General features: G+C 42.6%; 1 protein-coding gene across 5 annotated transcripts in view; it reads right to left on the reverse strand.

Annotated features, from left to right (window-relative positions):
• The window catches only part of trpm7 (transient receptor potential cation channel, subfamily M, member 7), a 148,339-nt gene that overhangs the window by 24,314 nt on the left and 108,145 nt on the right, over nucleotides 1-15,880 (reverse strand). For 4 of the 5 annotated variants that reach the window (XM_072277915.1, XM_072277918.1, XM_072277916.1 and 1 more), the window contains 4 exons: nucleotides 13,700-13,874; nucleotides 7,850-7,982; nucleotides 5,378-5,565; nucleotides 3,192-3,324 (listed from right to left, as the gene is read on the reverse strand). In XM_072277915.1, coding sequence (XP_072134016.1) covers nucleotides 3,192-3,324; nucleotides 5,378-5,565; nucleotides 7,850-7,982; nucleotides 13,700-13,874 — 629 coding nt within the window. Of the gene's footprint in view, nucleotides 1-3,191; nucleotides 3,325-5,377; nucleotides 5,566-7,849; nucleotides 7,983-8,010; nucleotides 8,094-13,699; nucleotides 13,875-15,880 lie in introns of those variants that run through there. The other variant, XM_072277919.1, reaches the window with a different exon arrangement.

A 15,880-nucleotide genomic window follows, 5' to 3' on the forward strand; every position in this document is an offset into this window, starting at 1 on the left:
CTGAGAGGTGGATGGGTCAGTCTCCTGAGGGAGAAAGGATAGCACTGGAACAATGAAGGAGGACTGGGTTTGGACAACACTGCAGGGAAGCTTGGAACCTGTATTGAAGATGCTACAGGGTCAATAGTTCCAATAATCTCTGAGCAGAACAGATTAACAGTCTGGTTAAACAAGCAGTGGCAGTGAAGACTGAAATCAATGGTGAGTTGCAAAGATGATGGGTTCCCAAAGTATAATGGAAAACAAAATCTCCTTGCAGGGTTAAGCAGCGCATGCTGTACTCCAAAATATGATTAGATTCAACTAGTTGGGTCAATCAATCTCAGCCTCCTGTTCTCAGTGCTACAGGACACGAGAAATACAAACTGCAGTCCTCAGGAAATCTTACCATTTAGGTTCTCAGTATTGTTTGCTGTGCATCAGAGTATATGAAAAAGGTACAACAGATGAGAATCATAATGTACATCAAAACCTATCTAGAATCTTTAAATAGTAAATAAGAAATTAATTACTGAAGTCAGGGCATCAATTTTTGAATTTCTCTGGTGGTATATTGCGATTTGGGAAACTGTTTCATTATACACAACAGGAAAATAGAATTCATTGCAGCAAGTTAAACCTGAATTGGAGATCACTTTTAAAAGTAGTTTGTATGTAACTACATTTCAACCACATTCCTTTATTGTACTGCATGCTTTGATCATGAGATGGGCAATCAGCTTGAGCAGACTTGTGTTAGTGGTTAGGGTTAGAGCTATTATCGAAATGGTCAATTTTCAGGCATGAAACGAGTCCCAAATCAGTGCAGGCAAACTCCACACCTTTCTAACAAACTGCTCAACCCCATATGCCGTCCAGTCTTGGAGGCACATACAGTGGCAGGCAAAAGTTTGGGCACCCCAGGTCAAAATTTCTGTTTCTGTGAATAGCTAAGTGGGTAAAAAATGAACTGATTTCCGAAAGGCATAGGGTTAAAGATGACACATTTCTTTAATATTTTTAGCAAGAAAACTTTATTTCCGTCTTTTACAGTTTCAAAATAACAAAAAAAGGAAAAGGGTCCAAAGCAAAAGTTTGGGCACCCTGCATGGTCAGTACTTAGTAACACTTCCTTTGGCAAGTATTACAGCTTGTAAATGCTTTTTGTAGCCAGCTAAGAGTCTTTCAATTCTTGTTTGGAGGATTTTTGCCCATTCTTCTCTGCAAAAGGTTTCTAGTTCTGTGAGATTCTTGGGCAGTCTTGCATGCACTGCTCTTTTGAGGTCTATCCACAGATTTTTGATGATGTTTAGGTCAGGGGACTGTGAGGGCTATGGCAAAACCTTCAGCTTGCGCCTCTTGAGGTAGTCCATTGTGGATTTTGAAGTGTGATTAGGTTCATTATCCTGTTGTAGAAACCATCCCCTTTTCATCTTCAGCTTTTTTGCAGTCGGTGTGATGTTTGCTTCCAGAATTTGCTGGTATTTAATTGAATTCATTCTTCCCTCTACCAGTAAATGTTCCCCATGCCACTGGCTGCAACACAAGCCCAAAGCATGATCGATCCACCCCCCTGCATAACAGTTGGAGAGGTGTTCTTTTCATGAAATTCTGCACCCTTTTTTCTCCAAACATACCTTTGCTCATTGCGGCCAAAAAGATCTATTCAAAAGGTTCAAAGGAACATCTAAACAAGCCTGATGCATTTTGGAAACAAGTTCTGTGGACTGAAGAAGTTCAAATAGAACCTTTCTGGCTGCAATGAGCAAAGGTATGTTTGGAGAAAAAAGGGTGCAGAATTTCATGAAAAGAACACCTCCCCAACTGTTATGCAGGGGGGTGGATCGATCATGCTTTGGGCTTTGTGTTGCAGCCAGTGGCATGGGGAACATTTACTGGTAGAGGGAAGAATGAATTCAATTAAATACCAGCAAATTCTGGAAGCAAACATCACACCGACTGCAAAAAAGCTGAAGATGAAAAGGGGATGGTTTCTACAACAGGATAATGAACCTAATCACACTTCAAAATCCACAATGGACTACCTCAAGAGGCGCAAGCTGAAGGTTTTGCCATAGCCCTCACAGTCCCCTGACCTAAACATCATCAAAAATCTGTGGATAGACCTCAAAAGAGCAGTGCATGCAAGACTGCCCAAGAATCTCACAGAACTAGAAACCTTTTGCAAAGAAGAATGAGCAGAAATCCCCCAGACAAGAATTGAAAGACTCAACTGGTTACAGAAAGCGTTTACAAGCTGTGATACTTGCCAAAGGAGGTGTTACTAAGTACTGACCATGCAGAGCGCCCAAACTTCTGCTTTGGACCCTTTTCCTTTTTTTGTTATTTTGAAACTGTAAAAGACGGAAATAAAGTTTCCTTGCTTAAAATATTAACAAAATGTGTCATCTTTAACTTTATGCCTTTTGGAAATCAGTTCATCTTTTACCCGCTTAGCTATTCACAGTACAGAAATTTTGACCAGGGGTGCCCAAACTTTTGCATGCCACTGTATAAAGGAGGAAGCAACCCTTGAACCTGGAGCCAGAGCATACCTGGCTCATGATCCAAGGACCAATTTCAACAGCAATTACCAGAAAAAAATCTTCCCTTTGTCCCAATTTATGTCTTTTTTCATTTATGTTTAAATATTGTTAAGTACTTAACATTTTCTACTTAAAGTTGAATAGCTTTTCCAAAGTCTGTAAGTATCAGGGCTATTTAAAAGTGACTGAAATTAGTGAAAAATTCGACAGCTGGCAAAGCTGCCCTCAGTAATGCTGGCCGCTAGGGGTGCACCATGCGCCACGCAATCTGCAGCATGAAGCTCTATCAGGGTTCTCCCGTGCAGAGTCCAAGACACAACTGGGCTGCATAGGACATGCCTTGATGGGAATGTAGGGTCATGACATACATGATTCTGGCCTGGATCCAAAATGAGATTTTGAGATGGTCTTAATCTCCCTATTATCAGGACTGCTAAAGAATCTGTGCAATTTTGTGTAGAAAACGTTACACCCAGCCATTGAACACCTCAAAATGGATTATTAATCTATCATCCTTGGAAGCAAAAAGGCAGCTAAATTTGCCAAGATATTACTAACTTCATGTTTACTGGAACATTTGATATGCTGGCTGCTACATATTACCAAACTGAATCGAATCTTTACTTTTAAAACTGCTATATATGGTTCTAAAAACCCAAATCCTACCTTTCAGAAGTCACTCGGATTCGTTCCTCACTCCCTGAATGAAATCTATCCTTTTTCTCATGGAAGTACTTATCCACGCATTGTTCTTCAAAGTCATGCAACTTCTTCTGATCATCCTCACTGACAAACAGTTCTGAAAGACAGAGGGGCACAGGAAACTTGGAGCGTACAATGTAAAGCTTGTCTTGCACCCTGATCATACAGGTCACATCATTACACTGTGCCCTTAGCTAGAACAAGGTAAAACAGTAACAATGCAGAATAAGGTGCCACAGCTACACTAAGTACAGTGCAGGTAAACAAGTGCAAAATCATAAAGTAGACTGCCAGGTCAAGAGTCCACTACATTGTACAAAAGGTCATCTCAAGAGTCTGATACAGTGGGGTACAAGCTGTCTGCCAGAGAAAGCAGGATCTCCCAGTGGCCACACATTTTAATTCCACATCCCATCTGACATGTCTATCCACGGTCTCCTCTATTGTAAAGATGAAGCCACACTCAGGTTGGAGGAACAACACCTTATATTCCGTCTGGGTAGCCTCCAACCTGATGGCATGAACATCGACTTCTCTAACTTCCACTAATGCCCCACCTCCCCCTCCTACCCCATCTGTTAATTATTTTTATACACACATTCTTTCTCTCTCTCTCCTTTTTCTCCCTCTGTCCCTCTAACTATACCCCTTGCCCATCCTCTGGGTTCCCCCCCCCTTGTCTTTCTTCCCGGACCTCCTGTCCCATAATCCTCTCGTATCCCTTTTGCCAATCACCTGTCTAGTTCTTGGCTCCAACCCTCCCCCTCCCGTCTTCTCCTATCATTTTGGATCTCCCCCTCTCACTTTCAAATCTCTTACTAACTCTTCCTTCAGTTAGTCCTGACGAAGGGTCTCGGCCTGAAACGTCGACTGTACCTCTTCCTAGAGATGCTGCCTGGCCTGCTGTGGTCACCAGCAACTTTGATGTGTGTTACTCCATGATAATATGAGTACATATTTTAATGTCACATTTTCTGCATATACCCAGCTTGGTTTACAGATTAGACAAAATCACTAAGGACGTATTACACACATCCTTGGAGATTGACGGGGGGTGGGGGGGCAGATTTGGGGTTGTGGGGGCCAGGAGTCCTACCTCCCTGAAATGAGTTTTTGCAGGGTGGGATGTCTGCTTCTTTACTTTTTCTTTCCTGTCCTGAAGAGTCTCTCTGTTTATTCCTCTCCACAGATGCTGTCTGAGCTGCTGAATTCCTCTAGCATTTTGTTTGTTGTTTCCTCTAACAGCTCATTCCATATACAGATCACTAACTGGGTGAATAAGTTGACCCCCAGGTTCCTAGTAAATCTCTCCTCTTACCTTAAACCCATGTCCTCTCGTTCTTGATTGCCCAACATTGGGAAAATGACTGCACATATTCACCCTCATGATTATGACCCTCAATTTTATATCGCAATATTAAATCATCCCTCATTCTATGTGCCAATAAAGAGTCCCAACCTGTTCAGCCTCTCTCCATAACAATCCTTTGAGTCCCAGCAACATCCTCGTAAATCACCTTTGCACCCTTTCCAGCTTAATGGTATCTTTCGTATAGGAGGGTGACCAAATCTAAATAGCTCACCAACAATTTGCACAATGGCAACACAACTTCCCAACTTCTATACTTAATGCCTTGATGAAAGCCTGCGTGCCAAAAGCCACCTTCACCACCTTGTCTACCTGCGATACCACTTTCAGGGAGCATATACTCTTACTAGTTGGTCCCTCTGTTTTTAGAACATTCCCCAGGGCCCTCACACTCACTGTGAGAGTCCTACTCTCATTTGTCTTCCCAAAATGCAAAGCATCACTGTTATTCAAATTAAATTCCATTTTTGTTTTGCAGATCTACTAATGTGCAGATGTATGAAAATATTTTAATGAAAAGGAAAACAATCATGCATTGAGAATATACTGATCAAAAGTACTACAATCAACCTGCAGCTGAAACAAAAGAGGGGCAAATCATTTGACTAAGTGTCAACATTTATACGTTATAGAAAGTCAGAGGTGGACTTGTACAATATTTATTAAAATCAATTTTACTCAACAGAAATCATTACAATGGTATCAAACACGAAGTAGCCAAACAATCGTAGACCATAGGACAATGCTTTTCAGCAACCAACATCCTGAAGACGCGCCTTACTTGGTCTGCCTTGACCTCGGTCTCGTTTCCTTCCTTGTCGACAAAGGTGGGAGATTAACAGAGCAAAGTGGCTGAGGAGAATGAGAGGCGGCGGCAGCACTGGTTTTTCATGGTACGCCATGATGAAGTGGTACCGCTGGTATTTCCACACTATGTTTGAAATGGCCTTCACTTGGAAATACACATTGCTGAAAAGAATAAAAGAAAGTTACTTACAAACTTTGATTTTACTGGGGTTACTCCAGGCTAGGCCAAACTAGTTAAATAGATTTACATCATTTAAAAAAATTAAAGGCATTAATTATTGAGAACTCAAATCTTACTGACTGATTAAATGCTTATTTTCAGACCATCCTTCCAATCAAATATCTGACATGAGCATCCCGCCGACAGCTTCCTAGCCGCTGCTCCTGAAATTCTTTTGTACCTCACTACTCAGACCACGCAGTTCAAATGTGTTTTTTTTTAAGCTTAGTGCCAATTTTTCCCTTTTCAAAGCGTTACATGCATTGAAAAGCTGCTAAATGGAAACTGTTGAAGATATTTTGCACCGCACTACATGTACAAGTTGGATTCATTTAAAAAAATTCCACATACAAAAGTGACTAGGGTTAACCAAAAACGCTGCTAAAAAAAGGGCTCCGAGTTTCTCACAGAGAACAGGATTACAGAGTGTGTGACCATGGTAGCTATGAAAGGCCATCACAGCAGGGTGAAGTGAACATCCTGAACTGCAATGAGTGTGTTGTACATTGTTACTGTGATTCTAAGGGCACAAGTGTGTACTGACGAGAATCTGGATGGCTACAGTCACAAATGAAGATATTTAAATTTATACAAGAAATTAAGTGTGCTCAAAGTATAAACAAGAGATTCTGAAGATGCTCAAAATCCAGAGCAACACAAACAAATGCAGATAAGCAGGTCAGCCAGTATCTATAGAGTCAAAACACTACACCATAGAAGCAGGCCCTTCAGCCCATCCAGTTTGTATTAACCATTAATCTGCCTAGTCCCACCACTGGCCTCCATACTCCTCATAACCAAATTTCTCTTAAATGTAGAAATTGAATCTGCATTCACCACTTGCATTTCACATCCTCACCATCCTCTGAGTGAAGCTTCCTTTCCCATGTTCCCCTTAAACCTTTCACCCTTAACCCATGGCCCCTAGTTCTAGTCTCACCCAACCTCAGTGGAAAAAGCCTGCTTGCATTAATCCCATTTATACCTCTCAATTTTGTGTACAATAGACAATAGGTGCAGGAGTAGGCTATTCGGCCCTTTGAGCCAGCACCACCATTCACTGTGATCATGGCTGATCATCCACTATCAGTATCCAATTCCTGCCTTCTCCCCATAACCTTTGATTCCACTATCTTTAAGAGCTCTATCCATCTCTTTCTTGAAAGCATCCAGAGACTTGGCCTCCACAGCCTTCTGGGGCAGAGCATTCCATATATCCACCGGGTGAAAAAGTTTTTCCTCAACTCCATTCTAAATGGCCTACCCCTTATTCTTAAACTGTAGCCTCTGGTTCTGGACTCACCCATCAGCGGGAACATGCTTCCTGCCTGCAGCGTGTCCAATCCCTTAATAATCTTATATGTTTCAATAAGATCCCCTCTCAGCCTTCTAAATTCCAGAGTATACAAGCCCAGTCGCTCCAATCTTTCGACATATGACAGTCCTGCCATCCCAGGAATTAACCTTGTGAACCTACGCTGCACTCCCTCAATAGCAAGAATATCCTTCCTCAAATTTGGAGACCAAAACTGCACACAGTACTCCAGGTGTGGTCTCACCAGGGCCCTGTACAGCTGCAGAAGGACCTCTTTGCTCTTATACTCAATTCCCCTTGTTATGAAGGCCAGCATGCCATTAGCTTTTTTCACTGCCTGCTGTACTTGCATGCTTGCTTTCAGTGACTGATGTAGAAGAACACCTAGATCTCGTTGTGCTTCCCCTTTTCCTAACTTGACTCCATTTAGATAATAATCTGCCTTCCCGTTCTTACCACCAAAGTGGATAACCTCAAATTTATCCACATTAAACTGCATCTGCCCACTCACCCAGCCTGTCCAAGTCACCCTGCATTCTCATAACATCCTCCTCACATTTCACACTGCCTCCCAGCTTTGTGTCATCGGCAAATTTGCTAATGTTACTTTTAATTCCCTCATCTAAATCATTAATATATATTGTAAACAGCTGCGGTCCGAGCACTGAACCCTGCAGTACCCCACTGGTCACCGCCTGCCATTCCGAAAGGAACCTGTTAATCGCTACTCTTTGTTTTCTGTCAGCCAGCCAATTTTCAATCCATACGTTTCGGGTTGAGAGATGCAAGGGTCTCAGCCTGAAATGTCAACTGTTTATTTCTCTCCATAGATGCCGCCTGACCTGCTGAGCTCTTCCAACATTCTGTGTGCACAGAGTATCCCTTTTATGGTACTGTATAGCGGTACTCACTTGAAAAATGCAATGAGGAGATTCACCATGAGGATATATTGTACGAAGAGGTAGACTGCTTGTAAAAATGGTGTTATCCAATATCCAATGACACAACGTTGCTTTGCACCTTCTTCAGTATTATTGGCACAGGCTTTAGGAAGAAAGGAAACATAAGGGTTGTCTCATACAGATTGGTGAGGTATAAAATCTACCCAAGGCTAATAGAGTGCTCCATACTTTACAGTGTGGAAGCTCAATGGATCTGTAAAACAAAATGCAATATCCTGCAAAAACTGACAGCTTCATCTACAGCAATTGGCAATAAAACTTTTCATTCACTTTAGAAAAATGATTCATTTTGCAATTTTGAAGAGGACTGAGATTTGAGATATGTTCTTGCCATTTCTATTTCTTCATAGTCCATAATTTTAAAGAAAGCCTACTGACACTATCCAGAAGTCAGTGTCAGGTTTTTATGTATACGTACCCAGCAGAGTTCGTTGGTGGCTCGTATATTAAAGAACTTTATATGTAAATGAAATTTTTCTACCCTCATGATATCCTCAATGAGTTTCACTGAATACATCAATACCAGCTTTGGGTGAGATTACAATTCAAAATCAACCTAAAGACTAAAAAAATAAAAAGTTCACCTTTCCATGTAATCCCAAGACACACTCATTTGGGAATTAAATACTGGAACAGCCATCTAAATGGATCCACAAGTGTCATAAATGAAGACGGGTGATTGGTAATAGTGGGTTACAGGCCACGTATTTTACACTAGCTGCTGATAAAGTGCTTCACAATCTTGGCTCAGACAATCTTATACAGATACAGACACACAAAAATGTCCTGATCTGACAGGTGTTATTACCACCTCTGCAGCTCGTGAACCCATGTTCAGCTGCTTATAGAGCAGCCTGTACAGATATAAACTTGAACCTGAATTTGGCGTTTAGTCATCCAACCATACATGAATACCCATGAATTCACAAACAACAGCGGAGCCAAGACACAAAACACAGTACCAACAGTCATACACAGCACAAGCAGTAAAATACAGTCACATAAAAAAACATAGTCCAAGTCCGAGTCCATGAATGTTGCAGCAGTTGAACATAATACATCTTGTCTTCTGCCAAGTGAACACTGAAGGCAACACTGACTCCATCATGGATGCTATGCCACACTGCCTCCAGTAGTCTGGTGGAGTGCACCAACTCTAGCGCCTTACTGGGCGATTGCAAATAGGTGACACTGTGGTTTGAGACCTAGACCTTGCCACGACTAAGGTCACAGCTTCCCCTGCCACTCGCCAATAAAACAGTGAATCAGATATTACCAATGTCCAACAGGTTTTTGCGATTACAAGCAACGAAGACGATTATTTACTGTTAGACATGCACTGTCTTATCTATGTTGCAGGCAGCAGCACAATCCACACCAGGTCCAGCTCCTCCAGTTTCTCCACCAGCAAGCAACTCAATAATGGGGTAGCCCTGCAGTATTTTAAGTTCTTAATGCCCAGCAAGGTCTTGCAATCATGAAAAGTACACTTAAAAAGATCACCACCTTTGTTTGGGCTCGTGGAAGACTCTGCGCCCAAGTGTACCGCCAGCTTACCAGAAGTCCTGGGATGCAATGTGGTACAGACTGCTCTTCAGGAATGGGCAGTTTAATGGAATGTAGTAGTATTAAGGGACTGTGTAGTCATGGCAATGAATCCACAAGCACAGGGTGGGTAAAGTACCACATTCCCTGTTTAGGGATATTGAGGATCAGTACTCAAATGTGGCTCACATATGAACCAATAACCCCAAGATACATAGGAGCAGAATTAGGCCATTTGGCCCATTAAGTCTGTTCCGCCATTTCATCATGGCTGATCCAATTTTCCTCTCAGCCCCAATATCCTGCCTTTTTCTCATATCTCTTTTCACCAACAGAGCAACTGTACCCCATCTGCCTTCCTACCTGTCCTTTCAAAACAATGTGTATCCTTGGATGTTAAGCACCCAACTATAATCTTCTTTCAGTCATGATTCAGTGATGCCTATAACATACCTGCCAATCTGCAACTATCATCCACCTCATTCCCTCTACTGCACATATTCAGTAACAACACCTTCAGTCCCGTATTCACCCTTCTGGGTTTGCCCGCCTCTTACGTTGCAATTCTGCCCCAACAACAGCCTCTCCTCATTACACACTGCCTCAGTAAACTACCTACCTCATTTGCAGCACTATTAACAGCCTTTCCTATGATACTTCTTACACTGAAATATATGCAGCTCAGGACACTAACTGCACCATGCTCAACTTCTTATTCCTAACTCTGTCTGAGGTCTTAACAACATCTGCCTCCACAACCTCTCCATTATCTGTTCTGGCACTCTGGTTCCCTTCTCCCTAGTTTAAACCACACTGTGCAGCATTAACAAACCTTCCCAATAGGATATTAGTCCCCATCCAGTTCAGGTGTAAGCCATCCCTTCAGTACAGGTCCTTCCTTCCCTGGTATGGAGCCCAGCGATCCAAAAGTCTTATGCCCTCTCACCCTATGCCAACTCCTTAACCTGTATAATCTTCCTAGTTCTGGCCTCATTAACATGTGGCATGGTAGCAATCCTAAGATCACATCCCTGGAGGTCCTGCCCTTTAACTTGGCACCTAACTCCCTATCCAGAAGGTCACTTGTCCTACTCATGTCATTGGTACCTACATGGGCCACGACTTCTGGCTGTTCACACTCCCACTTAAGAATGCTGAAGACTCGATCTGAGATGTATTGGACTCTGGCACCTGGGAGGCAACATACCATCCAGGAATCTCATTCTCGCCCACAGAACCTCCTTTCATTTCTTCTACCAAAGTGCATGACCATACACTTCCCGACACTATATTCCATTTGCCATTTCTTTGCTCATTCTCCTAATCTGTCCAAGTCCTTATGTAGCCCCTCTACTCCTCAAAACTACCTGCCCCTCCATCTACATATCATCTGCAAACTTCAACAAAGCCACCAATTCCATCATCCAAATCACTGACATACAACGCGAGAAGAATTGATCCCAACACAAACCCCTGTAGAACACCACTAGTCACCAGAAGCCATCAAGGTTGCCTTTATTCCCACCCTTTGGTTTCTGCCAATCAACCGCTGTTTTGCCTATGCTAGCAAATTGACTAGTACAATAAAATCTAGTTTATCTAGGCAGGAGAGCTGAGGAGCTTGGAGAAGGCTTCAGTTCTTCAAAACTTGGAGAAAGACGTGCAGTGACATAGATAATGATGAACATAATAAGTGACACTGCATAACAGAACCGATACCGTGGCACAGATTAAAGTAGGTAAATTCAAAAACCAAAGGAGGGTCTCAGCCTAAAACATTGACTGTATTCAGTTCCATAGTTACTGCCTGACCTTCCAGGTTCTTCCAGTATGTGTGTTGCTTTGGACTTCTAGCATCTCAAAATCTATGTTTAAAATTTAAAACTGCCTTAAAGTTTAAACAGTGGCAAAGGTGTGGGTAAGCGGTTAGGCAAGACTGCAAACAGTTAACTAGGTACAAATCAGTCTCTTTGTCTTTTGAGTTTGCACATTCTTCCTATGACTGCCAAAGATTCCTCCAACAATTCAAACACAAGTTAGCTATGAGGTCAATTTGAATCAACACACACAAAATGCTGGTGGAACGCAGCAGGCCAGGCAGCGTCTATCTTCCATCTATCTTCCCTGAACACCTACGCTCTGTCCGCCAGAGGAAGCAGGACCTCCCAGTGGCCACACATTTTAATTCCACGTCCCATTCAGATATGTCAATCTATGGCCTCCCCTACTGTCGAGATGAAGCCACACTCAGGTCGGAGGAACAAAACCTTATATTTTGTCTGGGTAGCCACCAACCTGATGACATGAACATTGATTTCTCTAACTTCTGTTAATGCCCCTCCTCCCCTTCTTACCCCATCCCTAATTTTAAATTTTTTTCTTCTCTTCCCCTCTCACAATAACTCCTTGCCTGTTCTCCATCCTCCTCTGGTGTTCCCCTCCCCCTTTCTTTCTTCCAAGGCCTTCCGTCCCATGATACTCACCCTTCTCTAGCCTTGTATCCCTTTTGCCAATGAACTTCCCAGCTCTTAGCTTCACCCCTCCCCCTCCTGTCTTCTCCTATCATTTCAGACCTCCCTCTCCCCCTCCCACTTTCAAATCTCTTACTATCTCTTTTTTCTGTTAGTCCTGACAAAGGGTCTCGCCCCAAAATGTCGACTGTACTTCTTCCTATAGATGGTGCCTGGCCTGCTGTGTTCCACCAGCATTTTGTGTGTGTTGCTTGAATTTCCAGCATCTGCAGATTTTCTTGTGTTTGCGATGTCAACTTCAATGACTGCTTGTGTAAGAGCCTGGTAGGAGAACCTGAGCAATGTGTGAGAAAATAAGTAGTAGGAGAGTGGGATTGTTGAGAGATGGCATTGTCTTAATGGGTCAAATGACTCCTTTGATGTTGGGAGAGTAAACAAATTATTAGATATAATGATAGATGAACAAGGAGCATTTATAATGTAGAAATGCAGTGTATAACATTATGTAGCTCTAAAGGAAATGATATAAAATTACAAACTACTGTGTTCTATCATCTGACTACTCCTGCTCTTAAACTCCAACTAGGCAATACTCAAGTTCCAGAGATTGAAGAAACAGAAGCTGGAATATGGAGCAACACAAATCTGCTGGAGGAATTCAGCACGTGTGGTGGTGGGGCTGAACTGTTCAGGTTTTGGATTGAAACCTTGCCAGAGAACAGACTGGAGCTGGAAGATAGTCAATGAAAGAAAGGTGAGAGAGAGCTCAGTAAGTGATTTGTAGGTCAAGGAGAGGTAAAGTTGTATACATCCACCTTGTCAAACTATTAGAAACATAGAAAACCTACTGCACAATGCAGGCCACAACATCATAGCTCCAAGTGCTGATCCACGCTCTAAGCTCATCCACTTTATTCATAAAACTTCTCACATTAAAATAGACACATCTCAAATCATCCTTCTATCACCTGCCTATCCTCCCTTTTGCACTGTCTCCAAGCTTTCTCTTTTTATGAGCCAACCTCCCTTTCCTCCATCACTTCAGTTTGGTTCCCACCCGCCAACAATTCTACTTTACACTCTCCCCAATAGCCTTTGCAAACCTCCCTGCCAGGATATTGGTCCCCCTCAGATTCAAGTGCAACCCGTCCTTTTCGTACAGGTCGCTCAGCAATTCCTTAAGCTTTTCACGAAACTAGACAAAGTTGACAAAGCATGGTGAGACACATGAAACTTTACCGCAATAAATTTGTTTCAAGTCATACCATAAAAACCTCCTTGAATGCTAATGCTTTTACTCATTTCTGCACATTATCTTCTGGACTCCAAGTGAGATTTTGTTCCTCAAATACTGTGTGCCCTGAAAGGGACATCACATCAGAATTAAATTCTGTACAATATTCACCTGCTACCAGCACCTTAACTTCCCATAAAATTTTAGACACTAGATTTATTGCACTGTACAAATCTAAACCTTCGCAGAGATGAGAGACACTGCATCAACTCTTTTACAAGGAATTTAGCACAAGGACCACAGAATTTTTGCTGCAGAAACCAGACCTGCTAATTATCCTGGTTCTCAGGCTGTGCAGTACAAACATACAATCCACATTTGGCAATGACTCTGTAGGCTAACAAAGCATTTTCAAGCACCAGTTTGCCAGCCGGTCTCCACTAAACCATCAAGCTACATTATGCAATGCTGAGTGGAGGTTACCTAATGAATTACAACACTTATGCCAGAATCATTCTAGATAGCACAATGATGCAGAAAGTTACTTACGATCAATTTCATATGCATATACTTCACCATAAATCATCCAGTAAGGTTGAAAGACAATATCTTTTGCTAGTTCCCAGGATGGAGATTCATTTGGGTAAAGGATTGCTTTCCTTGGAACTCCAAAGCTCAGTAAGACTACTGCCATAATTACCACAATATAAAACATGTTTGCCACCTGTAATTGAAGTGGTAAAGTTCACAGGTTAAGATGAATTGAAAGCTAGAAAGGATGAAAAAAACATGTATGTATAATAACACATTCAAATGAGGCACATTTTGTGCAGGTTCTCATCCTGAAATATCATCATTTTGTCTCCACAGATGTAGACTGACCAGCTGGGTTTTTCCAGCAGTTTGTTTTTGTAGGTGTTGGGGAATCTAGAGGAGTCTCTTCTATCTTTAGAACATAGCTAATCAACTTAGCCTGCAACTGTGACTTTTGACAGAATAACAGCTTTCTTTCTACCAGACTTCCTTCTAATGCCAAACATTCACGACCCTAAGGTTCATCATCTCCCTTGAAATGGTTGTTCATTTACCACAAAACTATGACCTTGTTTCAGATACTTGGCAGGGCAAACATCCACACTGCATCCATCTTGCCAAGCCCTTTCAAGATTTGCATGTTTCACTAAGATCACCTCAAGCCTCTTGAACATCAGGGAGCACAGGCCAATTCCAGTCACACTTTCTTCAAAACAACTATTCCCAGAAAGTGGACCTCTGTTGTACTGTCTCCAAGTACTTCCATAAAGAGTCCAAGTACTCAAGGTATTTTCTTGCCTAGCTCTGTACTGATATACCAATAAAATATCAACATTCCATCTGTTTTAACTGCACAATGTACTGGTTAATATTGTTTCTTGTATGACAACATAAATCTCTCTGAACACCTACACTTAATTATTCGGATTGTTCAAGTATTTGTAAAAAAAAAACATCCAAAGTACCGAATATTCCAGCTTCCTTGCATTAATCTTTTTTACCCCTGGATTCTTTAACCAGTTTGTTCTGTATTAATCTTGTATTTTCTTTATTAAAGCAACAGAACAAAAGTTGGTTCCTTAAGGATGTCACAGCTGGGGCTGGTAATGGGGACAAGCTCCCACTTCCTATTAAATAACTCTATGGCGTGAACCTCAAACAGCCTCCGGCCTTCACATGTTGCTTAGCTCCTAAGCCCATGAGAAGGAGAATTAAAATGGATGGCCACTGAGAGATCCCACTTGTTCTGGTGGGACGTAGGTACTCAGTGATCTCCCAATCTACATTGGGTCTCACCAATATACAGGAAGCCACACCAGATGAACTGGATACAGTAAATTACCCCAACCGACTCACAGGTGAAGTGTCAGTTTAATTCCACTTCCCATTCCCATATATCCATCCATGGCCTCCTCCATTGTCGTGATGAGGCCATACTTAGGTTGGAGGAACAATATCCTGTATTCCGTTTGGATAGCCTCCAACCCAATGGCATGGCCATTGATTACTCAAACTTCTGGTAATGCCTCCCAATCCCAACACCCCCCCCCCTCGTCACCATTTCCCACCCCCCCTCTCACATCATCTTCTTGCCAGCTCATTGCCTCCCCCGGCACTCTTCCCCACTTTTCTTTTTTCCATGACCTTCTGTCTCCTTCACCAATCAACTTCTCAGCCCTTGCTTCATCCCTTCCCCTCCTATTTTCACTCTCCCCCCTCCCCCTCCCCCACCTTTCAAATCTACTTCTTGGCTTTTTTTCTCCAGTCCTGCCTAAGAGTTTTGGCCTGAAACGTCGACTGTCCTCCACCAGCCCCATCCCCCCCACAGATGCTGCCTGACCTGCTGAGTACCTCCAGCATTGTGAAGGAAAGCTCTGATCTCAAATCTCCGCTGCCTTGTGACTATACCCACTCGTGGGGAAGGCTTCGGTAGTCAATCCAGAGGGAAAGTCTGGAACTGGAGTCTCTAAGGCAGTTCTATGCTGAGTTCAACAATGACTGGCAACTCCTGTGACGCTGCTGGTGCCAAACTGAATTGGTCTCTGCTGTACCTTTGGGTTCATCAGATGTGTGGAGAGGGGAAGCCTACCACTTGAGTCACAGCTTGCTCTCCATATTGTACGGCCCAGGCTTGCATATCCAGACAGCTCGGACGCAACATTCATGGTTGACCCTGACCAATGGGGGCCTCAAGAA

Source organism: Mobula birostris, chromosome 14 (assembly GCF_030028105.1).
Source record: "Mobula birostris isolate sMobBir1 chromosome 14, sMobBir1.hap1, whole genome shotgun sequence".
In the NCBI taxonomy this organism is placed as follows: Eukaryota; Metazoa; Chordata; class Chondrichthyes; order Myliobatiformes; family Myliobatidae; genus Mobula; species Mobula birostris.